Source organism: Platichthys flesus, chromosome 19, assembly GCF_949316205.1.
Source record: "Platichthys flesus chromosome 19, fPlaFle2.1, whole genome shotgun sequence".
In the NCBI taxonomy this organism is placed as follows: Eukaryota; Metazoa; Chordata; class Actinopteri; order Pleuronectiformes; family Pleuronectidae; genus Platichthys; species Platichthys flesus.
This window is the reverse complement of record NC_084963.1, coordinates 2,369,283-2,394,935: the sequence shown is the minus strand read 5'-3', so window position 1 is coordinate 2,394,935 and position 25,653 is coordinate 2,369,283. Positions and strand designations below refer to the sequence as shown.

At 45.1% G+C, this 25,653-nt stretch overlaps 1 protein-coding gene across 1 annotated transcript; it reads right to left on the bottom strand.

The window, feature by feature from the left end:
* Positions 1-5,066: 5,066 nt before the first annotated feature.
* ehmt1b (euchromatic histone-lysine N-methyltransferase 1b) lies at positions 5,067-24,450 on the bottom strand. The gene is made up of 26 exons (XM_062412861.1): positions 24,423-24,450; positions 15,873-15,963; positions 15,276-15,781; positions 14,684-14,900; positions 14,442-14,590; positions 14,056-14,208; positions 13,838-13,909; positions 13,556-13,658; positions 13,019-13,156; positions 12,426-12,694; positions 12,107-12,339; positions 11,653-11,868; positions 11,475-11,557; positions 11,263-11,369; positions 11,058-11,180; positions 10,847-10,948; positions 10,508-10,612; positions 10,252-10,406; positions 9,955-10,125; positions 9,679-9,823; positions 9,508-9,585; positions 8,892-9,007; positions 8,681-8,767; positions 7,267-7,345; positions 6,884-7,059; positions 5,067-6,441 (listed from the first exon to the last, which is right to left on the bottom strand). Exons 1-26 carry the CDS (start codon positions 24,441-24,443, stop codon positions 6,252-6,254), a joined length of 3,885 nt encoding a protein of 1,294 aa, XP_062268845.1. The 5' UTR covers positions 24,444-24,450; the 3' UTR covers positions 5,067-6,251.
* Between the last annotated feature and the right edge of the window lie 1,203 nt (positions 24,451-25,653).

The window sequence follows — 25,653 nt, the reverse complement described above, 5'->3', positions numbered from 1 at the left end:
GTTTGGTTTAATACATATGTTATATATGAGATAAAAACAGGGGAAAACACCCGGGGTTATTGAATAGAAAGAGGAGAAACTATACTGAAGAGGAGATGCTTTTACAGATTTAAATAAAGATGTAACCCATAAGAAAGTTGTACTATAACGTGAATATAGTCGCAATTTAACAAGATTTATTTATTTATTTAAGTTGTATTTTATTGAGGAAAAAGTAATATTCCCGATCTAAAAAAGACACGTAGCCTAAATTACGACTTTATTCTCCCAAAAAAATGACAACTTCATTCAGGAGATCTGATCTCAAACAACAGGAAGTGATGTTGGAGGAACTCACCAGACGCTCGGACATGGGCGTCTTGTCGTGGGCCGGCAGGTGCTGCTCCAGGGCCAGGACGATGCAGTTGGCGATGATGGTGGCCAGGATCAGGTATTCAAATGGAGTGAGAAGGTTAAGGAGCAGTTGGAGGAGAAGTTGAATCATTTTTCAAAACATCACAACAATCAGGGCTTTTCAGATTTCCTGGAAACTTGCGATATGAGTCGGGGGAAGAAGCCATTAATGAATTCTGGTGGATCTGGATCAGAAAGCAGATGAGCCTTTGAGATGTCCACCATTTTCTCAGAGAATAATTCATAAATCTTTATGGTAAAAGAAAGAAATCTGTCTTATATATGGAACTGATATCAGAGTGTGTGGTGCAGCTTGAATTAAAGGTTCCTCGACACTGAGCTGGTTTCAGAACCAGAAGCTGCACCGAGGCCCAACTGATCCAACAGATCAATTCACTACATCTGGATTTCTAACAACCAACTACCTGTAGATGTTAGCAGGTGTTAGGTGGTGACCAACAGATGTTCGGGACGTAACCTCAGATGTTCTGGCTTTGGTTCGAACATGACGGGAACACTGAGGCTAAAAGGAAATCTGATTATTAGCCATGTGACCACTCAGTGGATTAGACATCTTCACCTCTTTGACTTATTGAGACCGAACGCTTTGCCAGGACTCATCTCTCCATCCCTGCTCACAATCAAACCAACAAACAGACGTACAGGGGGGAAAGCGTAACCTTGCTGCTGCTGTGTGTTCATTCGATGATAGTTCACTTGCACGAGGAGAACCAACACTGAGATGTGGAGGCTGAACCCTGTGGACGTGTTCGTGCGTGTGGGCGCCTCCAGCACCATGGAGAGTGCGCGCTAATCTGATAACGTGGCGCTGTTTGCTTCCTGAATACGCGGCTCTGCGCTTTTACGCACGCAGCTTTTTTTTATGGACTCGTCGCGCAAATCAACAAGCGATGTTTAATCATGAAGAACCGCCACGCACGGGCGAGGGGGGGTTCTGAGCCGACAGTTGGCTGCTTATCTGTGAACGCGGACGCCCAGAGGCTCCGTGAAAGGCCACGACAATAGGGGGGGTGAATAGTGGAGTGTGGGGAGATGTGTGTGGAAGGAGATAAGGAGCAGGAGCGACAGGTGCAGGAGGAACAAAGCCCCCCCCAGGAGGAGGCACCTGCTCCGCGCGTCAGGAAGGATATGGCCACTCCGTGATGCGCTTGGCGTACTTCCTGATGAGGTTGTCCTCCCGGAAGATGAACAGGGAGCGGTTGACAGTGAAGCAGTTCTGTTTGACCGGGTTCGGGTTGTAAATGGCCATAGTCCGGGCTCTCTGCGCCATCGACTGCTTGTACATCCTCTGGCCGCCCGGTGCGCCTCCGCCGCCGGCACCGCCGCCCCGGGCTCCCCCTCTCCCCGCGCCCGGTCCTCCTCTCCCTCCTCCGCCTCCGCCGCCGCCCGCGCCTCCTCCATAGCGGCTGGGGAGGTCTTCTGAGAAGCGAGGCATCCTGGAAACAACGCACAGATCCAAACGGGGAAATCCAAAGCGGTGTCAGTGGGAGCGGGGGGGGTGCGCATCACAACAAACACACTTCATCCGAACCGCAGGTCGGGAGGAAGCGAACAGAACCCAGAGGAACCGCGGGGGGCCTCATCGAGGAGCTCCTTCTCTGGAGCCCCGCCGCTCACTCATCCTCGGGAAATAAAAAAAAAAAGTTTTACGCGTCACAGATTCTGTTGCGTCCTCATCAGCTGGAGAGAGGAAAAAAATCAAATCACCCCCCCTCCCCAAAAAAATTAAAATCCCCAAAACATCGCGTCCGCATCCAAACACGCGCTGAGGCGTCAGACTGTGGAGAAGCTTCCTCCAGCTGAGAGCAACACACACGCGGCTGCAGCACCACCGGGCACCGTTTGATTCCTGTGTGGAGGTGGGCTGTGTGTGTGTGTGTGTCTGTGTGTGTGTGTGTGTGTGTGGAGCTTTTATACCCACTTCCCCGTGCAAGCAAGGAAGGAGGACATGTGACGTGACTCAGCCAATCAGGGACTGGAGCGTCTGTTCGCTGCTTTTATTATAAGAGAGTGTAAAAGTGATCCAGTTTAAAAGGATCGGTGATCAAAGAGTTCTGTATCAAATAAACAAGGAAAATATGATTGCACAGATTAAAGCAGCTTGAAAAATATTGTTATTGGCTTAAAAAACATGGGGAAATACGAAGATAGGTAAATAATGTAAAAACAAAAGTGCAGACTCACCTTGTTGGCAGAATACACTTTAAATATCTACTGTGTTCAACCTGTGGATGTTGTTAGTGTTTGTTTCATCCTATGTTTTGTTTTTTAATAATCATCATCATCCTCATCCTCTGCAGCCAAAGAATCGTAAAGATACAACAGAGAGGCCATCTAGTGGTGAAGTGTATGTACTGCAATAAGAATAAAGGATAAATAGCTGTTGGTAGATTTTATTTTTTTTGTACAATCTTGACTTGTTGTTGCAGCAGCTTCTGTCGAAATAAAATTGCTAATTGTTTTAAATTGAAAACTCAGCTTCCCTTCCACTGTCATCCAGTATTTACTTTTATATTTAACAAAAAAAAGAATAAAGGATTTTTATTGTAGATACGTTTAACCTCACCTTATATTGTATTCCTCAGTTTCAACTTATTTTTTCCTTTTAATGAAATGTTATGTGCTGTATTTATTCCTAAAGTTGTATTTTGGCTTCTTGTTTTTGCTATTTGGGGAATTTGTTTCTTGTTAGTGTTTTCTTGCAGAGTTTGTGTTATTTTATTTTATTTCCTGCACTCTGTGACATTCTAACAGATTTAAACTAAAGGCTGGATGGAGATGATTCAGTGGGTCTGACCTGCGGGCCCATGGGGAACTGTTGAGGGTCTCGTGTCTCCAGATCAGCTGATCGACCCCATCTCTCCTTCCGGTTGAGTTGAATCCATCCAGGTGTAGAACCGAGTCGAAGTTGCTGCAGGTGCTTTTCTCCACATCTGTCCAAGATGGCTCCTCCGGTTCCTCCGGTTCTCTCGGTTCCTCTGGTTCTTTCGGTTCCTTCGGGTCCTCCTGCTCCCCGGGTCCTGGTGGATCCTCTCCCCGGGGCACCCTGGCAGGTGACCCGGCCCAGGTGTCCTCATACTCCGCCCCCAGGGTCAGCATCCTCCAGGAGCCCAACGTGGCCGAGCGCACCGCTGGTGGTGGGTGGAGGTAATGCAGGTCAATGCATATTGATTTATTCTATTCTGTTAAAATCACACATAATCCCGGTATAGTGCTATCATCTGGTGTGTCGAGGTTTGTGTTGTCAATGTGGAAGGTTTAGAAAAGTCCAGTAACTCTTCATCCATCCCATCTTCAAGAGGGTGAAGATGTGAGTGAGTTAAAAAAGTCCATTTTGCTTAGGAACCACTGGAACCAGGTGAAATGACCCGGAATTATTTCAGCAGCCGCCATGATGAGACCTGTTTGAATTCTATTAATCACAAGGAAAGGGTAAGGAGGCCCGAAGAGCTCGACAAACTCAACAAGCAAATGAAGCCCCTGTTTCCCCCGGATGCTTCTTAACACCACAAAGAGATGTGAACACATGATGAGAACCAGGATGAACCAACCATACTCCACCGTGGATCGTTTCTCTGCCCATCTGGAGACACGAGGAAGAGCTCTCTTCATCGCTGCTCTTCACAGATACATCCAGCCGAGCGGTGCAGTGGAGCTTTGACCCCTCACACAGCTCATGAGCGACTGAGGCTTCCCCAAAGGCAGCAACAAAAAGGTTTCTCCCACTCGGGAATGCGGAAAGGAACTTCCTGTCCTGCCAGCGAGGAACCTTGTTATCAGACCAACCATCCTCCGAGCCAAAGGAGAGATTTCTCTGATTCAATCATCGACTGGGATTTCGGCGTCCGCCCTGGTAATCAGGAAGCGAGCAATCATCAGCCAGACCTGAAAGGCCTGAAGACGCCCGGCCACTCACTTCCCACTGTTTTGAATTCTCCTCCCTGGTGCCACAGGCAGAGCTGCACCTTAAATTCATTATTCTGTTATCCTCCTCTTTGTCCATTTTAATAAATTAGAAGAAGTTTCCAAATTTCTGTTTTCCCACCATCATCTTGAGATATTTACAGCTGATTGATGAGGGGGAAAATGTGTTAAAAACTGTGACATTAGAATGATTTAACAAAATGTGAAAAAGACGCTCAGTAGTATCACACACAGTCAGAATATAACAAACATCTTCACCCCCTATAAATCCATACTTCAACTTTAAATGGAGTATTTGTCCATTGTGGTAAATTCTGCTTCTTCCACCCCCGGTGCAGTTTTTGTCAGTTTGCAACGAGCTCTTCTCTTCTCTTCAGCAGCTTCACCGAATTCACAGCAGAAACCGAGAAGCTCTCATGAAGGCAAATGGAGAGAGTGGGAAGCGTCGGCCGCTCCGATGCTACAGCTGCTCAAACGTCTCAGCTCCAGGCCCCCCCCCCCCAGGCCCCCCCGAGCCACGGCTGTCAGGACTGAGCCGCTGCTCGCTTCCTGCAGGCGTCAGGTTGGAGATATTTCAGTCGTGGTTGATAAGATAACGTGTTAAAAAGAAATATCCTGGTGGATAAGAAAATCCCTGAACACATGAAGAGACGAGCGAGAAGCGACCGGATGTTTAGAGTCTGCAGAAAAAAACGTTTTCAGGTAAGAAGAGAAACTAGTAAATCGGATTAAATGCATTAGTAGTAAATTTATTGAAAAAGATACAACCAATTAGATGAATGGTTCACGGTCCAGAAATATGTAACAGAACGTACTGGAAGTGCATTTTTATAACCTTTTTTTACCCATTTATATCTTTCAAAACTTTGCACAACAGTCACTGCTTTACTAACAACATTTAAAAAGACGGGTTGGCTTCTGTTGGCAAAAATGGCGAAAGGAAATTAAAAACAGGCTAACTACAGTAACTACGATTAGAAAACTGGAGATAAAATTAAACATAAAAAAAACTTAAAATGTTCTCTTATTTTACAAACTATGTTCACTTGGGTAATACAAATGAAAACAAAAGTAAAAACCTTTGTCAGCACCATGTTATTTCTTTCAACTCCACTTCAGTTTAATAAATTCCTCCAAAACCGTGGCAAAGTATCTGACACATTAAGATCCCCATGCGTAATAAAAAAAGATCAGCCAATTTATTCAGACTAGAAACGCCTCGTTCTTGAGGAATGGTACAACATCGTTCTATCATCTATACTCACTCGAGTAGCAAATAAAAAAATGGTTCACTTTTTTTTTTACATCGTTTGAATCAACTTTCAATTTGGAACCAGGTGTGGTAGCAAATGTTGGACATTCATTCAAACACGGCAACGAAGATGAAGTGACACAAGGAAAAGGTGGCAACGAAAGTCATTAGTTATCTGCTGATTCTGCTGGAATGGTTCATGATCAACGACCACATCGGTCAAACAGGTTAAACCCGGCTGTACGCCGAGGTTGTCTTCGCAAAAGACAACGATACGCTCATCCCGAAATCCTTTATCATGATTCTAGGAAAAAGCCACTCAACGATGTCAATCATCTTTATCAAGACCAAGCGCACAGGTCTCCTTCCTGGAAAGGATGAAATGTCAGGACTGTTGTTTGAATCATCCCTGTGAAGTTTGCTGTGCGTGACGTCGCTGCCCCCTGCTGTTACACCAGGTGGAATCAAAGGAGCAGCGACTGGTTCCAGGAGTCTGTGCATCTGCTTCTCAGTGTGAGTGTCGTCTATGGTCCATGGTCATTTAATCAGAAGTGGAGATACAGTTCAAGTTTATAGATAAAAGTCCAAAGTTCTTGGTGGATGGACGCGGGGGGGCGCCCTCTGTCCTGCACGTGCAGCGAGGCTTAGTGTGCGGAGGCGTCTACGAGGGGCTGGGGGGGCGGTTGGAGGAGCTGGTGTCGGGCGAGGCGCTCGGCTGCTGCTGCTCCTCCGGCGTGCTGTCGGCCTGCAGCGACAACATGGCCGCCGACGAGTACTTGCACTTGGAGGAGCTGCATTCGCAGTTGAACAGTTTGCTCTTGACTTCCCAGAAGTGGTCACCGTAGTTAAATCTGCAGGGGGGGGGGGGATACAGTAAAGTCATTTAAACAACCAACACACAGGGTCAGCAGAAACACGGGTCTACCGTGGAACACTTAGCAGAACCACTTTCTAAGGATAAACCTCTGAATTGGCTGTAGAAGCATCTTAAGGCTTTTCCCTGAGGTCAGAACCAAGATTCATGTGTTTGTTGCATTTTACACAATTGAACGTCCTCGTCCTTCAAACACGAGACAGGAACAAACGAGCTCCCTTCTCTTCTTCTATCGTTTAATCCTGTCTCATTATCCACCCGTTTATATTGAGCTCCACTAAAGTTAAATGGCTTCTTCTTCTTCTTGGGTCACAGAACATCGTGGATATCGGTTCAGGGTTTTTTCTGAGTCGTCCTGCTAACAGACATTAAAGGACAAAGAAAACCTCCTTTGAAGATGTAATAGAAAGTTGGTTTACCCCAGCTCCTCTCCAGCTTTGATGTTCTCACTGGCGAAGAAGGCGATGTGTGGGAACCGAAGGTCCTGGTGCGTCGTGAACACGCGACAGGCGAACAGGTTGGGCTCGCACATGTGGTTCAGGAAGCGGCTGATGTTTCCATAGAACCGAGCATCGATGCAGTACATGTCCTGTGGCTGGAAGGGAAATGAAGGAAAAGGCTCAAACTACAAGACAAAGAATCAGCTTCTAGTGCACAGATATCTATCTAAAAGAGTTAAACGTTACAATTCTATTGTAGTAAAAGAAAAAACCTAAATGGTCAAAAGTTTATTTAAATATAAATACATCAATTAAAGCTCTAATTTAAATATTTGTTTCCCAGTAAAACCTGCAGACTTTACCTTATCGTCCAGACTGAACAAGTAGGCGTCGTTCTGCCTCATCTCTGCTTCGGCTTCGGAGATGATCTCCCCGACGTACCTGTGAGGAAGCAGACGAGCCATCAATCAATCAATTAATCAATCCAATTTGATTTGTATAGCCCATATTCACAAGTCCCAATTTGTCTCAAAGGGCTTTAACATGGTGAGACATCCTCTGTCCTTCAACCTCAACAAGAGTAAGGAGAAACTACTAAAAACCCTTTTAACAGCGTAAAAATACTTAGAAACCTCAGAGAGAGCCACATGTGAGGGATCCCTCCCCCAGGACGGACAGAAGTGCAATAGATGCCACGTGCAGGAAAACATCATCAAGATTAAAGTTGTAAGCATCATTGATGAGGTGGTTTGAGAAGAACTCAGCTCTGAGATCCTGAGCCTCAAAGATTCAACAGCTCTGTGCCTCTTCACATCTTTTCAAATATTAAACCCAAAAGGTTATTTGTTAAATTAAATATCTGACCAGGGAGACGTTATTCAACACAGAGATGGTGAGTAAGTGGATGAGTCAGTTTAAAAATATAATCCAGAACAAACTGGTTGGTTGTTCTGTGTTTGTTAAAATTAATTTGACTGACAAATCATCAGTTCCTCTTATTTATCCTGCTTTAGAAACTGCCTCCCACAAAGAGCACAAATATCAAACTGGTTAGACTGGTTATAGCTGCTGTGTTGTCTGGAATGTAAACCTTTTAAATGAATCTAGTTTAATATACTGTCTATAGAGATTTCTTATTTGACTATACTTATGAATAAAAAAGTATTTAATTGACCAACTACAAGCTTCTAGTATCAGAATACTTAGAGTGATCACTATACTGATGGTAAATGTTACAGAAATGAATTGTTTATGAATAGAAAACTAAATTAAGCTGTATAATCATTAGTGTCATATCCATTAAGCTGGTTTCCAAATACGACCGTTACTCACAGAAACTCAGAAGTGTTGATTTTTAATAAAAGCTTAATAAGATGGTCACAGCTCATTATCAGGACGGTGACTGTCACCACAGAGAAACACCTCCGTGACACTTCTGAACACGGGAGGAGGAGAATGATAATTATGTCTCACGAGCCGCTACCATCTGGAACCGTGTGTGTGTGTTTGTGTGTGTGTGTGTGTGTGTGTGTGTGTGTGTGTGGGTGTCACAACATGTCTATTCGAGGTCACGCCAAGATTTCTGAATTAAAAAGAAAACAGTAGCAGAACTAAAAAGGACACAAACTGTTTGCTGTGTTTTGGTGAATCAGACGTTTTATCTTGTGAATAACTGGAAATGACACTGAGAAAAACCGAAAGACGACAAATAGGTTTAGAGATGCTCATGTCCTTGGAATATAGACAAAGTGTTTCATTTGTAAAAATGGGACTCACTCGCATACGAAGGTCCCCTGTGGTATGTCCTGCTGGGCCCGGACGCCCCAGCCCTTCTTACTGGTCCTGAAGAGCTGAAGTCTGCTCCTGAAGATCCACAACATCACAACGGTTTAACACAAAACCTTTAGTTACCTCTGTTCTACAACTTTATACAAGTCATTCTCATAGTGCTGCTGACATGTGTGTGTCCAGGCAGTTCATTTTTTACCTGAGTCCATTTTGCACGACCCGGTTCTTGCAGGTTCTCCAGCAGGAACATGCATGGTTGCACTCGAAGATGAGCGGAGGCTCCTCACGACAGAATTCAGGGAGAAGACAACCACTCTGAACACCACACAAAATAAACAAGATCTTAATAGTTTGAAACTGTAGTTATTATTATTATTATTATTAATATACAGCGATTATTATGAGGAGACCCGGATCATTTGTTGTACTTCTGGTGTTGTCTTTAGTGGTTTGGTATGGATGGGTCTGTCACAATATTAGATTTACATGGTGGCAAAAAGATTCACAATGATGATATTATCACAATATTTTTAGAAAAATTGAAAAATTAATAATAATGATCATTCAATTTAATGTGTTTTTCTCATTTTGGAAAATTAATGCTGAAACACTATAGAACTACCACCTACTAGGGCTGGTGACTTAATGATATCATTGATTGTCATGGATTTACCCAATATTATTATGTGTGTAATATCGAGTATATCCAGTATTAATTTACTGTTATGATTATCATCAATGAGGATATTGCAACAGCACCTCGTGTCCCAACACTTCCAGGTTTATCTGAGAGTTGTGTAGTAGTTTGTCGTTACCTTGTCGTACCAGCAGCGCAGGCTGAGCTGTCCACACATGCAGATACTCGCCGAACAATCTTCCTTACAAACGCAGTACTGTTGAAGAGAGAAGAATCACAACCGTCACTTCACGCTGCCCAACATTCATCCGTCCTGATTAACCCTGGGAGGAGACGGTGTCTGACTCGCCTGGAGGTGCGTTATGTTCCTGTCGATGTTCATGGGGGAGGTGACACAGTTCTCAGAGATGTATTTGTAGTTGTCTGGGTACGTTTCACTGTCCACAGAGTTGACACAAGGAATGGGAACTCCCTCCTGCCCCAGAGCGATGTCACTGTAAACGGAGGGGACACCATGGTTAGTGCTGGAAATCGGTCAAAAAGAAAAAGGGTGAAAACGGTGGCGTTGTCCCCTCTGATGAGTCCAACTGTCCCTCCAGTGGAATCCTGCACAATGTCTATCAACCTGTGAAGGACTTTCTCCTCTGCTCGACCGAGTCTGCTGCTCTTGGCGTCCCTCTCCTTCCTGTTGGCCTGCAGAGCCGCCCAGGCCTTTGAGTTGTGGCTGCAGCAGTCCGGAGGAGTTTCTCCTTCGCGGTTCTTCAGAAAAACATCTGCTCCTCGAGACAGGAGAACCCTGAGGAGAGCAAGGCCACGTGTCATTGACCACGCACAGCACATCAGAGTCACTCCTCTTGTTTTCAAGTGCATTAAAAAGCTCATTGTTTAAATTCTGTTTCAAGGAGGGGGATCTTTATCTCACGTGACACATTCCAGGCGATTCTCCCGAGCAGCGATGTGCAGCGGAGAGTCTCCGTGGATGTTGACAGCCTGCAGGTCGCAGTGGGCGTTCAGCAGCAGCTCTGTGATCTCCACACTGCCGGAGAACGCTGCCCAGTGAAGGCAGATGTTTTCCTCCTAAATAAAAAGAGGAAATTTCGTAAAACCAACAATTACAAAATACTTTTCTGTAAATGGTGACGGACGGGGGGGGGGGGGGGGGGGGGGCAGATGCAAACCTTGTCCCTGACGCTGATGTCCGCTCCTTTGGTCAGAAGCAGCTTCACCTGGTCAGCGTGTTTGTACTCAGTCGCCCAGATCATGGCCGTCCAACCTCCGTCATCCTGAAGAAACACAATCATCAGCGATCAGAGTGCAGATACAATCTTCAATGATTATTATTTTTAAATCTGAAACAGATTCTGTCTTGTTTGTCATGATTCAATTCAATTCTTCTGCATCTTGGTTCATGTCTCCTTGACAGATTAATCCAGAGTTTCATTTACCGCTTCAGATTTAATCAGAACATTTATTTCATATAAAATCCCTGAGAAAATCAAATGTAAAAACGTTCTGACCTGACAGTTTATGTTGATCAGTCCTGTGGAGAGAAGGTGCTCCACAATGTTGTAATGACCGGACTTTGCCGCTAGGTGGAGACACGTGAAGCCCTCAACATCCTGAGAAGAGGAGAAGGTGAAGTAGCAATGAATGAAGATTCGATTTTGATGTCTCACAGTCGACAGTTGACTTCTAAGACCTTGAACATCCATCAAAGAACATTTCTACCTTGTGCATGGCGCTGGCTCCAGCTCTCAGCAGGTACAGCACCGTCTCCATGTGGTTGTTCTCACAGGCCTCCATCAGTGGGGTCCGCTGGTCCTCGTCACACATGTCCAGGTTTGCACCGGCCTGAAGCAGGACAGTGAATGTAAAGTAAACCTGGTGGTGGAGTTACTACAGGGGCAGAGCAGAAGGATCCTCAGGGTCTTACCTGTACGAGCATGTGGCAGATGTCTTTGTGTCCTCCCTCAGCTGCAGCATGAAGCGGAGTGCGTTTGTTGTGAGTGTCCATCTTGAAGTTGGGGTCAATGCCGTCCACTGGAGGAAAGAGAACAGGACGTAGGAGCAGAATTAAGATGCTTGTAAGTTAAACAATTGTAAGATGCAAAGAAGATTAAATGAAAAACAGGATCTCACACGTACCCAACATGAGCAGCACCCTCTTGAGTTCTCCCTGTTTGGCTGAGAGGTAAAGTTGCTTTGGGTGAAAACGCAACTTCTTGGGCCTGATAGAAACAAACACAGGAAAAAGAAAATCTTAATATATCAGACTTTTGATCGTTCAGACGGATGAAGTTTAAGTTCTTGTGGCAGAACTTACTTCTCAGTGTCGAGAGCGACCAGGATGCTCTCCAGAGTTTCTCGCGGTGGTCCTAGAGGAACTGTCGGCAAAGCGGTTGTTACCAAACTGGCCTGAAGTGTCGCAGTCCTGGACGACCCAGGGGCCGCGGAGGTGTCGGGGGGGTGTGCAGAGCGAACAGAGAAGGAGCTGTCGGCCCGGCCGCCGGCCTCCGACCCGACCGCTAAACGAGTAGAGCTGGAGAACAGACGAGAAAATACTTCAGCGATTCGGTCCACACATCTTTTGTCTCCGATGCTTATTATAAAGAAAGAGAACAGGATTCTTTAGTGAATGTTCTATAGAGAGAATACACAAAGGTTTCTACCTTCACATCGTGTACGCATATTCACCTGTAGACTACTGTAGCTAGTTGCTTTCGATTATCGTTTCAGGTAACTTCCCGTCTATTCTGACGCCACAGTCAGTAGTTTACCTGCCAGTGGTGGTGTCGGCTCGGCCCTCGGGGGCCCCGGGTGTGGCCGGTCCGTGTGCGAGCGCGGTGGGCACGGTGGAGGTGGTGTCCGCCTTGGCGATGGTGACCTCCTTGGCCTTGCTGGCCTCCTCTCCACAGTGAGGGCAGAAGCTCTGACCTTTCAGCACCGAGGCACAAGCGCGATGGAACCGGTGAGAGATGCTGACGTCTGGTTGGCACTCCATGAATGTCCCCTGCTCGATCGACAACACAATGGATTATCACTGTGTTCAGGTGTGGAGTAATGTTTTGTATAATTTGGCCTCCAGCGACTACTCACAGCTCTGCAGAAGAAGCCGCAGCCCGGGCAGCACTGGTGCTTCACCATGCCGTTGCGGTGGTCTTCACACAGAACCAGCAGCTGGACAGAGTTGGACGGACGCATCATCTCGTGTTTCAGGACGGCACTTTGGCACCGGCTCAGCTGTCCGTCCACGCTCTCTGTGGCCATGCACTTCCTGTCGGCCAGGATGAGGATCTCTCGACTCTTGGGCGTCTCCATGCGGCAGCTGCAGAGCGGAAGCTCCTGAGACTCCTCGACCGCCGACACTACAGCCACAGAGAAGACAGGTTAACCTCCATACTGGTGTAACTCAGTGTCAGTTAAAGAAGGGATTTGATTTGTGGGAGTGAGTGATGTCCAGTAATGGAACTTTTTCAATTCTTCCCCCCAAAAAAACAATCCAGCCAAGATGAGTTCTCACAATATCAGTGTGAGTAATGAAATAAAATATAAAGTCAGTAAGATGATCAGGCAGTAAACTGAGAGGTAGCTACTTTTTCGGTTGCTTTACAATCTAACATTAGGATGGGTAAACTCTTTATAATTATTAAGAGCACGTTCCATCTTCCTCTCCTGTCGTCGGCACTCACCTTTATTCTGTGCCGGAGCCACCAGCTGTTGGGGTTTTCTGACGTTGAGTGAATCTGGAGGGACGATCCGGGTGTTTTCCTTTCCTTCAGCTTCCAGGGCCGGAGCTGAAGCCTGAGGATGAACCACCAGCTCCAGCTCTGAGTGGAAGAGCAGTGAGCGGTGAGACAAACTGAAGATACAGCCTGAGCCAACTGTGCTATCGTCCAATCTGATCTGACACTGTGACAAGCAACCAGACAAACCAGTCTGTCCCAGTAATTAGCATCTCTAATGTTTTCATTGTGGATGGAGCTGAGCTAAGAGTATTCAATATTTCAAAATATGTTTGATGTTACAGTCTTGATTAAAACCAAAAACAATCAGCTGCCACTTTTGTAGAGAACTTAAGAATCCACCGTGTCACTTTTGAATAGGTCAAAGAACATTTCTAATATGGACCTTTGGCACCAGGTTTAAATTGACTTCTTAAATTTAAGTGCAATATGAACAATAGTGAATACAAATAGCTTTTGTTGTTGTGGCGGGACGGCGTTCACCTTTGGCCTTTAACCTCCTTTTCCGTTTCCTGGACGGCCGGAGCCACGCGCTGTCTCCTTTCGTTTTCTTTTTCAACTTCTTCTTCAGACCCGACTCGGTGCTCTGAGGCGGAAAGACGCGGTTAATTCACAGCGATGATTTCAGAGGCACGGAGAAAGTTTTTCAATAACATTTCAGCTGCACTCACTTCCTATCATTTTCTGTCAAAAGAGGTGGAATGAGATGAGATCTAATGCTCTGATGTGGTTAGAGGTGGAGTAATGGTGGCGAGTGGCTCTTACCATGTCGGACTCTGTGCCCTCCTCCTCTCCCTCTTCTTCTCCAGACTCGTCAGACTCCTGCTCATCTCCAACCTCCACCCCAAACACAAAAAACCCAGCCTTCAAAACATCACCTCAGAAACGCTTGCAGGTTAAAGTGCATGAATTACACATCTATTTAAAGACACTGCCGTTGCCCACATATCCACTCAGATGTCTCAAGTGTCTGATGTTCCAACCTGGGAGATGGGCTCAGAGGTTTCCTGAACAGCACTGACGGGTCCTTCTGACATCTGTGGTCCCTCCTCTTCCTCAGACTCCACCTCCTCCGACTCTTCCTCCTCAGATGCGTTTTCTACCTTCTCCCCATTTATGTTAACTGCCTCTGTCGTCTGTGCGATAAGAAAGGATTTAAAATGGTCACCGCAAACACATTTATTTACTTTTTACTAAGCCAAAGAAAATGTGGCTCTGGAACAAAACATATTTTTAACCTCCACCACAAACAACTGAATGAATCGCTACGAAACTCGGTGGAAGGATGGGACAGAACCCAGTAACTGTTGGCATGGATCCCAACAACCGAGTGGTAAATGAATGTTTGGGTGTTTTCAGGAGAACAGACCTGTGGGATCTTCGCCGATTGTTGTAGGTCCTTAAACATCTCTAGCACAGATCTCTGCTTAAGCACTTTGGTTTTCTTCTTGGGAACCAGGCTGTACGTTCCCATCCTCCTCTTCTTCTTTCGGGATGACAGTCCTCCTGAGAACGAGCCTGTCGTGTGAGAAGACAAACAACACATTAGCACTGTGTGTGTAGTCAGTATTTCTACAGTAGATCAGTAATCGTCACTGGACCCTGTCTGACCTAGTAGGAGCTTGGCGGGGGCCGGAGCAGCTGGAGTAGTTGGAGGTGCTGGTGAGGAGGATGACGTGGTTTGTGCAGAAGCTGGCGTTTCTGATGGACTCTGAGGTAGATGGTTCTGAGAGGGTTGCTGCGAGGGTTTCTGCACATCAGGTGCAACGTTAGTCTCCATAGTCTCGACCGTGGCACTTTTGGCTTCTCTTAATTCCCTGTTCAGAAGCTGGAGGTGAAAAGAAGCAGAAACCTTTAGGATGACGGTTTTGGGAGGAGACACAAACCACCCAGACTATTTTCAAAAAGAGTAGATCACAAGTCTCAATTGCATTTTTCAGTCACAAGGGTTTGATTAATCCACAACAACCAGGTTGGTTCTCAAAGGTCCATAACTGTCGGGCTGTAGAAAACACTGTGGGGAAACATTTCTCTATGATCTATATTAAAGGAGATATAACCAGTCAAATCAGTGTCCCCCACTTAAAGTTCAAACTGGGTCCGGGACATTAAATTCTGGTTCCATATGTTTCTCATGTGATCAACTGGGAACCAGGTCGGTGTGGTGCAAAGCTAGATATTTCCCCGTGTTCATAACGTTTACCTTTTGTGCCGGGCTGACAGCAGGCCGGGACATGGTCTTGCGTGCTCTGTGTATTGTGACGGGAGCAGGAGACGGCGCTGTGCCATTTTTAGTGTCCGATATACCCTGTCCCGACGTAGTAACTGTACTGGGGTCAGTCCGTAATGCACCCGAAGTCAGTGCACTCCCTGATGCCGGGGCAGGTTTGACCGCGTGTCCCCCTGCTGATGTGCCCAAGGGCAACCAGCTAGTCCTGTGAGGGGAAGCTCCCAAACCTGGCATCGCTGCAGAGCTGCTGTCCTGCTGCTGCTTAGTGAGAATGAATCCATTGCTTCCAGTAACAGAAGCGTGCGGTGGCTCCAGGTCCATCATCCCATTTTCATCGATCAACAGTAAAGTCTTGCTGCTGCCTGTCGCGGAGCCGTGTGTCGGGCTCTTGTTCCTCGTGCCGTCACATTCGATGCCGTTGAGCGTTGCCTCGGCTGCAGGGGAGGAGGCCAGTCTGGCTGCTACCTCTTTGTCTCCGCCTGTGGACCAAGAGAATCAGAGACATGATTATAATTACAATGTGAATTCACCCCAGAAATAAATTGGTTTCAGGTTTAAGTTGTACAATACCTGACTTCTCCTCTCCGTTACTTGCTGGATCGAGTCCCTCTTTCTTTGCAGACGCACCTTTGTCCACGCTGCTCTTGGCTAGACCAGCCGGCTGATGAAAAACAAAACAAGCGTGAGTTTTATTTTCATTATTAATTATTGTGTTGATGACTGTTTTCTACAGTTAGTTGCTTTGTATGTAATGCATAGGTCTTCATAGGTTTCCTAAGATATGCCATTTAGAATTCCAGTGCTGAAACAATGAATCAATTAATTGATTAGTCAATTAGCAATTTTAATAGTCAATAAGTCCTGAGGTCATTTTTCAAACAAGATTTTCTGGTCTACGCTTCTCCAATGTGACGATTGGGATCCTGACCATAACCCTAAACTGAGTTTTTTTAGTTTGAAGTCTAATGATAAATAATGTCATGTAACTCCATACAGGTCTTTAATAATTAATTTTCAAGGTTTTTAATTGTTGCTGTAATAAGGTTTTTCAAGGACTTGGTGAATTGTGATTAAAATTAGGATTAAGTATCAAAATATATCTTGAGACTAATCGTCCTATTTACCTATGACTTTCTTTTTTATATTCAAAAGAAAATGACCTTGTTTATGCCTATTTAAAAATCACCACGTTTGAAACCAAGATTTCCTGAGAATGACTTATTTGAGAAGCTGAGACCAGAAAACATTTGCGATTTCTGCTTGAAAAAGAATGAAGGTTTTAACAAAATGTCTGTTGGCTCCTTTTCTGATTACTTCCAAACCGACCGTGGTCTGACTTTTATTCCCGTCAGGCTAATCTTCTGTGTTTGTGCTTTTCAGTAACGTGTCACAAGATTAAACAGTTGGCCAAGAGAACCTCTAGCCAATCAGAGGAGCTGGAGACGTTTGCTGCAACCTCAAAAGAAATTTCAACCACCCACGGACTGTTCTTACACAGGAGGGAGCAGCTGAAGAGGCAACACCAGGAAATGTGTCTCCATTCAGAGCAGGCCATCGACCTCATGCTCACACCGGAAACAAAAGAGCCCCGAGAGAGAAACTTCATGAAGCCGCTTCGGTTTTCTTTTCGGTGCAACTTAACGTGAAAACTACGTCTTTGTCCCTAAACACTCGGGGACCAGTGTAATGTCAAAGGAAATGAACCCAGGCCAGTTTGTCCCTAAAGAGCAGCACAACCACTGCACTCTCCTCAGCCGTGTGTGAGTCTCGTACCCAGCAGAATAAAGGTGAATGTACAGTCACATATCTCGATTGTCTGGAAGCAGAGGAAACACAATTTCCTACAACGAGCCCAATCACAACATCTACGAGTGACAGAGAAAACCGGAACAGCCAGTTAAACGCTCTCATCCGAGGACGCTCACAGTCGAATCCTCCAACCTAACAGAGAGCATCTGCCCTGACACCTGCAAACAACCGAGACGCCAACTGAAAGAGCCACGAGGACAGACGTGCAATGTGCTCCCGGGGCCCGGAATCGAACACCAACCTGCACCTCGTCAAACAGAAACAAGGCCAGGCCAAGAATCGGCCTGAGAGCTGAAAATCTGAGGGCGTCTTGCAAAGAACATCTATGAGGACAATCCTGTGGTGATGACGATCTCAAGGAATCTAGTGAGCACGTGTGAAGAGGAGAACAATCCTTCAGTTCCTTGTTTCAATGGATTGAGAAAAGCCAGTTGCATATAAAAAAAACACACACACACATAAGCACCATCCCTCCCCCTAGTGGTGGAAAGTGGAACATGCACATTGGAGACAGAAAGGAGAGGGGGGGAAGGGAGACAGAGAAGGCCGCCTGCAGATCTCCGCCATTTCGCAACCAGATTGTTTACAGGCACGACGTGGCCATTGCAGCAGTTTTCCACTAGATGGGGAAGGTAGGGATTTGGAGGCTGGTGGATGGGGATTTGGGTGCAGCTGAATGAGGCTCCAACATGAAGCCAAGGCAATGAGAAGAGCCTCTATTTAAATAAAGATGTTAGAAGAGACCCAAGCTTCAGCCATGACTGCAAAAGTGAAACTCTGGTCAGATCGGACCTTTTTATGAAACTGCAAATAGAAATAAGAAAAAATTCTAAAGCTATAAAAATGTTCATGGTTCAATCACTCACTGTCCTAACAAACATAACCTGGACCTGGTGTGCGACAAGGCCCGACATCCGTTCTAATGTGTCCTATCTTTAGATTTATTGCGAGTGGGCTGAAGAGCACTTCAGAGCCACCTAAACACAAAGCAAAAACACATTGCACAATCAGCTGCGCACACTGCTAACAACGAGCTGGCACCCCGAAGATTAAGTACACAAATGCATTTTCATGCAGCCTTTAGAAAACAAATGATGGATTTCCATCTCACATTTTTCCATCTCTCACCCCTGTATAGTAGCATCTGGTTGTGGGCCTCACCTACAGGTTGTGAATGTTTCCACAAGGCCTGAAGAGGTGAAACTATCCAGGATTGGCAAAATATCTGCTTTTTTTGCAGCAGGTTTGGTTTTAGTTTATTGTCCTATCTAGTACTCTAAGTAATTAGATCTTACAACCACGAGTTTAAGAGTGCGTCTTGACGAGGCGATTATCAAACCTCAAATATTAACAACCTTAGTCCTGAAGGAAACAGCTCTTCTACCAGGACACCAACCTCCCTCTCCCCCCTCGTTTCCTGTCGCCTCTCTGTTGTCCAATCTCCAAATAAAGAGGAAAGGTGGCCAATATATAAGCCCCTTTGAATAATCCCCAGGAAGATGCCAATGATTTACCTGCAACTGTAAACTAACAGATAATGAGACGGATTGTATGAGCCTGAGTCAGAGAGTGGCAGCTGGTACACAGCAGCCTAACTATCGTCCTTTAGATGTATTAGCACTCACAGGCTTCTTGTGTTTCAGTATATTCCTGATCTCACAGCCAAGGCTGAACAAGCCCCAGGAGCGTCAATATAACACAACAATGAGGAATACATGAGCGAAGAGGTGGAGGGATAGAAGAAGAGATAAGAGAGAAGAAGATCCACCGACAAGGTAGCTTCCAGATCTTCAGGACATTAGACCTCAGTCCTCCTCATATAGACTTCATATATCGAGAAAGGCATCACATTTCCTGTGCTGTTAATACATCAGCTGTGCTATTCCATGACATCTCGCTCGTTACCACTGCTCCTCCTCCTCAAGTCCTCGGTTTCAGGAATCCAGAGCCGTCCCTGTTGCAGATAAAGCTGCAGCAGCTGAGAAGCAAATCATACACACTGAGAAATCATCTCATTAAGAAGGCATCAGTAGCTCAGACCAATTGTAAAAAGGAACATGGGAAACAAGACCATGCATCTCCTCAGACCATCGTACCCAACTAAGGGTGAAGAGTATACAGCCATGTCTTTTCCCTCGTTTGCCTCCAGGAAGCATCATACCTGCTTTCTTCTCATGGCCTCCATTGAGAAGAAGAAGGCGTCAGAGGGAGTGCGTGTTAGAGAGAGAGAAATAGAGAGAGAGAGAGAGAAAGAGAGAGAGAGTAAGAGAGGAAGGACAGGGAGAGAGAGAGAGAACGTGCCGAACAGATTGTTCCTCTTTCTCCTTTTTCTTTCCCCCGCATGCACATTCACCTCGTCGGTCATGTGACCTGGTGGCTCCCTCTGTCGGCCCTCTTCTTCAGAGGGTCTCCACGGAGCATGCTCAGTCACTTCAAACAGCTACACCACTCCATGTCTGCAAAATGGAAGACCTCATTCCCAACAAAGAGATCCACTGGAGCAGAGGCACCACACAGAATGCTGCACATCCGTCCAACCCAATATTTCTATCCCAAACACACTCCCTCGTTAATCTGTGTCATCCTGCTTCTCCAGATTGTACAGATCGCTTCTGCTGCTTCTTCTACCCGTCTGTGAAAAGGCCTCTAAGCCTGTGTGCTGGCCCAGTGACGAGCACCTCGGGAAGGTACAAAAATAATAATAAAGGGTCAAAGTAAAAAGAGATAACAGCCCTAGAAGCATATCAGATGTCTGTCAGGGTCCTGACAAGTCGAGCATTGGCCGTTGCAGACGTCGGGCCTCATCCAAACCTCTCAACAGGAGAGTCTTTTGTCTCTGCCAAGCCTGAGGCCAATGAAGTCAGCAAAACACAACGCTGCCAGGCCATGCAACTCATAATAAGTCACAGGAGTAAAAGCCTTTGTTCTTCATGAGGTCTGTTCTCTTCTCATTTGGTCTATGATCAAGCTCATTTTCATGCTGATTCTAAATTAGGGCCTTGCAACTACTGATTAGTTTAATTATATTAATCTGTTTGTTACTTTTCAGGACTCATTTGGTCAAAGAAATAACATGGGAAGGCAGAATTGCCCATCAAAGGTTCCCCGAACTCACTATGATCTATGTCGAAAGTCATAATCAGATTATATAAATGAGCACCAAGAAGCAAATCCTCCATTTGAGGAGCCAGGAGCAGCAAATATCTGCAGAGTACAGATGTCGTGGCTTAACCTGTATTAAGAAAATACAAACATGACATAATTTGTCAGAGGTAAAGGCCAACAGGGCGGGGAAAGAAATACTTAGTGCAGTTTAACAGGAACAGATTACTGTCTAAGCAAAACCCACAAGGCAAAAGGAGACGCCACCCATGAGCAAAGAATAATCAAACTAATGACAAAGCTTCGACCTGCACACAACTAAAACTTGTGGTGGTGAGTCTGAAGCTCTTAAATCTGAAACTCGTTTTAAAAAACATTACAATTATTATTTTCAACATTCTATTTGAAATGCGATCATTCATTCGGACGTGTGGGGGTCAAGTTCATATTCGAACTTTAATGAGGCTTTGTAGAAATGCATCAATGCCTCTGAAGCAGTTTGACTCCTCATCCAGTAGAGGGGGGTCATTATCGGCATATTTCGTGGTAAAGTAAGACCGTAATGATTTACTATGAAAATGGAGGAAGCTAGCAAGCAACGCTATCCCGAGTGGACACCACAGAATCTGAGAAGCAGAGTGTGGAAGTGTTTTGGGTTTTAAACCGTGGATGTACACAGCAAAGTAAAGCTGCTTCCAGACATTTAGTCTAGAGCCAATTCTCTTGAATTTGACCAAGAGGTTACGTCTGAAAACAGGTTAAGAGACAAATGCTACACTGTCCCCAGGTGCTGCGGTGGTGCTCTTTTCCAACTGATCAAAGAAATATGCAGAAGTTGTCTGTACGTCAATTTAAACTACCGTCCAATCTCATCTACGATAGATAGCATCCTTTAGTCATAGTTTTTCTAGATGTGTCATGAGTGTACTATAAGCAATTGGACATACCTGCAAATGAATAAACAGTTTTGTGTCCATCGCATGTCAGACAATTAATCAACACCCCCACTAGCTTACTGTGAATTTTCCAGAAATGTTCCTGCTCTATCTTCACATGGGCTCTCACTGACATTTTACTAGGAGTTCCAGAACATTTCAGGAAAATACCTGGATGTCAGTCTGACAGTAGTTTAAGAGGCTGAAACACTACTAAACACATCAGTGAGGATTTCTTCTTCATGGCCTGAAAAGAACTCTTGAAACTTCACATCACGTAACAATCCATCACACATGATGGTTGAGGAGATCTCGACAAAGTGAAGCAATATCTCCCTCACATTCCTCACAATATTACTCAATCATTTTGGCGTCTTTTTCTCTAGAAGCATTACCAGGTCAAAACCACTTTGGTCAATGATAAAAAAAATATATATATATATCTTTCCAAAAGCTTCCTCAAATGGGAAAATGTCATGCTACTCTAGTAGCTCAGCGAGAAAACACGTCAAACCTGAGTGCCTACAGCCCAGGTTCGATTTCAGCCCAACGCTAATGGTTATAGATGACCAGTTCTCCAAGAAAAAAGCGTCTTTGAATAGTCAACTGAATTATCTTTCCTCTAGCGCCACCATCAGGCCAAGATCTCCCAAAATCAAACACTCAATTTATTATTTTCAGCTAAGCAGACAAAAAGCCAACAATCCTTCCTCTCGAGGGGATTCACAGAAAAACACATTGTCTAAAATATCTCTGTTCAATGCGGGTATGCTGCACCTTTATCTCTGCCTTCTCTGTTAAAAGGTGTGAAGGCAGAATGGCTAGCCTCGAGGTTCTGCCTTCACGCCAGCAGCAGACATGTCATCGACCTTAATGTCTATTGAAAAAAGTGAAAGAGCACGAATGACGTCACTGTTCTGTTGCATGAGACATCGGAGAAAGGGTGGAGGCTGAGGTATCAGTTGAAATGAATGTTCAACATCAGGAAATAACAAACACCTGTACGTCATCATACAAAGCAGCGGCCCTGCAGATCCTATTACCTCACGTCAAGCTGAAAATATACCCAACACAATACTTATCGGTACGGTTAATAAAGTCATCTGTGTCTAACAGTTCACACAGCACGTTGCTACCGGCCTGGACATGAAAATGAATTATTTTCAGACTGAGGCGTGAGGTAATTGGTTTCCCACCTTCTTATTCATCTTAAGGAGTGAGATTGATAAAGCCTCGATGGTTGGCACACATCACCGATTGATTCCAGTGAACTGCAGGGTTTGACACATTCCTGAGCCCCGGGTGCAGGAGCTCTCGTCAGCAAGATGCAGCGACACAGTGAAGCATGTCGCTCAAAGATGAGGGAACATTGCAAGTATGCATGACTGTATGAACTGAAACATACGGATGTGATTGTAATTCCCCGGAGCCTAATGTAAAATGAGTTTATTCTATCCTCACAACCACCGATTGGCTGGTTTATTTGCTTGAAAGAAAGAAGCCTGAGACAACTAAGCCACGATCAGAAATAATTACTGGTTCATTTTCTTTTCCATCAAATATTCAGAATCAGCCCCAGATTCATCATTCAGATTAATCAATTTATTCAAATCAATAGTGAAAAACCAGTGATAACAATATCAGTGATTTTCACTATATAACAAAGTATAAGTTAAAACAATGTTTGCATCATGTTAGCACAGTGAGGAGGTGTAACACATGATTAGTCCACCTCGGGTTTGTACTATGTGTCCTTGTTTATCAAGTGTTTATCAGCCTCGAGTCTACAATCCATGTTTCCAATATGCCAGCATGGATTATGATTATTACTACATTGTTTAGATATACAACACCTGACATATTGGCAATACCTCCATCTTTCCTATGGTCCCTGCTGTTCCCTTCACATCTGTCAAACTTGTTCAAACTTGAAACTTCGATAGACCTTTGTGTTCGACGCTGTCCTCTCTAGTCAATATTGTATATTTTGTTGATGTGCTTTCTTTGGTAGTGTTTCCTCACGGTTGTCGAGGATAACAAATCTTGTTAGACCCCATGACACAAACTGTGATTGTGAACATGGGCTACACAAATACAAATGTGATTGACATATATCTTGATGAATATCGATACCTTCCCAGTCACGTCTGGCTTCATCCTCCAGCCCTAGTTCATCGTGTCTGTCTCGAATGCATCAAAAGGACAAAGTTGTGTTAGCGGAGCTTCACAGATATAATCCACTTTACTCCCACAACTATGTTAGAGCGACCCCTGCAGAACAGGCATGCATCGCATCTCTCCAGTAGAAAGAAAGAAGGACAGACTGAACCTGGGACACATTTGCACATCTCTGTGTTGTTGTGCCCGAGCAAAGAAAGTCACATCTGTCTGTCTGTCCTGGTGCAAACCTGCAAAACAGCGCAACATGTCACAGGCTGGTTTGCAAGGACTTCGGGCCAGGACAATACCCCACGAACAGCTAACAAAGCCGGGCCTGCAGCAGGAGGACGGAGCCTCGCTGCTGGAGGGGTCCACGGTGGAGAAAGGACAGTGTCCGGAGCAGGAGAGCCGGTGTGAGAAGTGGCGCCATATGTTGACAGTGGGAGCTTGCGAGCAGCGCTGCCTGCATTTGACTGCATCATTGATCACGGAGCTAACACGCTGCACAGCCCGGAGAGGACAACACAGAGACCCGGGCATGAAGCCGTGTTGTCCCGCATCACATGCACACACCAGCCCCCGACGTTTAAACACAACCATCAACACAAACATCCGCTTTTAGAGGCGATTTTTTGGGGGGAAAGTGTGCACAGGCTGCTAGCTAGCGCGGCAGCTAGCTGCTAGCTAAGCAGCGATGTGGAGATTAGCCATCGGTGAGCGGTTGACACACAACGCGGCAGAAACGATGAGCAACGACGGGTCAAAGGACAACGCGTGCATGTGTGTGTGGAGCTTTATTATCCGCTAAAGCAGGAGCGGGGGACGTGAGCCGGGAACGTGTGTGACGGAGCCCCGGAGAGGAGCCGCCAACGCGCCTGCAAGGATCATTCATGTTCCGGGGTGCAGCATCTTCCTGCCCTCCCGGTCCGACACAAAAGCAGGAGGCTCCGGTGGCGGCCGGCGGGGAATTCACGACGCCCCGCCGGCTCGACACCGAACACTCGCCGGTGTGTAAGAGGGGGCTCGGGCTGCCGGGGAGCGGCGCGGTCCCCGGGAACCGGAACACGGTGTGAAAGTAAAAGAAGGTGGCCGCGGGTCCGGCTCACACACTCACCTCCGTCCCGACCGAAGCCATGGTGCTGCACACTAACCCCGCCCACCCGACACGACGTCACACTTATGCATTTACTGAGGGTGTCATACCTGGAGGGACGAGCATCAATAACCAACAATCATAACCATAATAATAATGACAACAATAATAATAACAGCATTAATGATAATAACAAAAGTAATAATAACAATAATAGTCATAATTATCCTCAGATTCTGAAACAGACAGAACTGTGTTATAACAGAAAATGACGATAACATAATTAAACATATTGAAAACTATACTAGACAATACTATTATTAACTTTATTTATATACCTCCTTTCAAAACACAGTGACATGTTGCTTTATGAGTTAAACTTTTTTTTAATTTAGGCAAACCACAGGAAACCATTAAAAAGCAAACAATAAAGAAGCAATATGAATCATGGAGCAATTAAGCACAGATACATTAACATTTTTTATTTTTATTATTTATTTGCCTTTATTTAACCAGGTTGGTCCCGTTGAGATACAACGACCTCTTTTCCAAGGGAAGCCTGGATTTAACATTTTTAAAAAGAAGATCAAATAAATACAAAAAGGCCATCTAAAAACAAGGACAATTGCCTCTAAACTGTGTCATCAAAGGACAATTCCCCCTAACAGTGTGTCATCAAAGGACAATTGCCTCTAGATTCATGATTCAAGAGTTTATTGACATATACATAACATTACATCAAGCAGTCGCTTGCAATGAAATGCTTTGGTCAAAGGCTCTCTTAAGGCAATGCTCAGGATATTAAAAGCAGTCAAAAGAATAAAACAGGAAATAAGATAAGATAAAATAGAATATAAAAATGTAAATAGAAATAAAATATACATATTGAAAATATATATATACACCTGAAGGGGAAAAAAAGAAAACAATAGATAACATTTCATAACATATTCCAGTAGCAGACAACCTCTCCATTTAAGACACTGTCACACCAAGCAACGAGATTCAAACTAAATACAAATTGACAAGCTAACTTAAGGTACGAGAATAAATTCCTCTAAAAGTGTCACGATATAAATGTATACACAATAATACAGGACAGAGGTTGTGCTGTGGCTGGACAGTTGCATCAAGCTCTAACTGTTGTTTTTAAATATGTTTGTGCCTCTGTAGCTTTCCTATCATAAAGGCATCTCAACCACCCCTGTTCCAATTCATCTATCACCATAATCCTGGAGGGATCCTCCCAGGC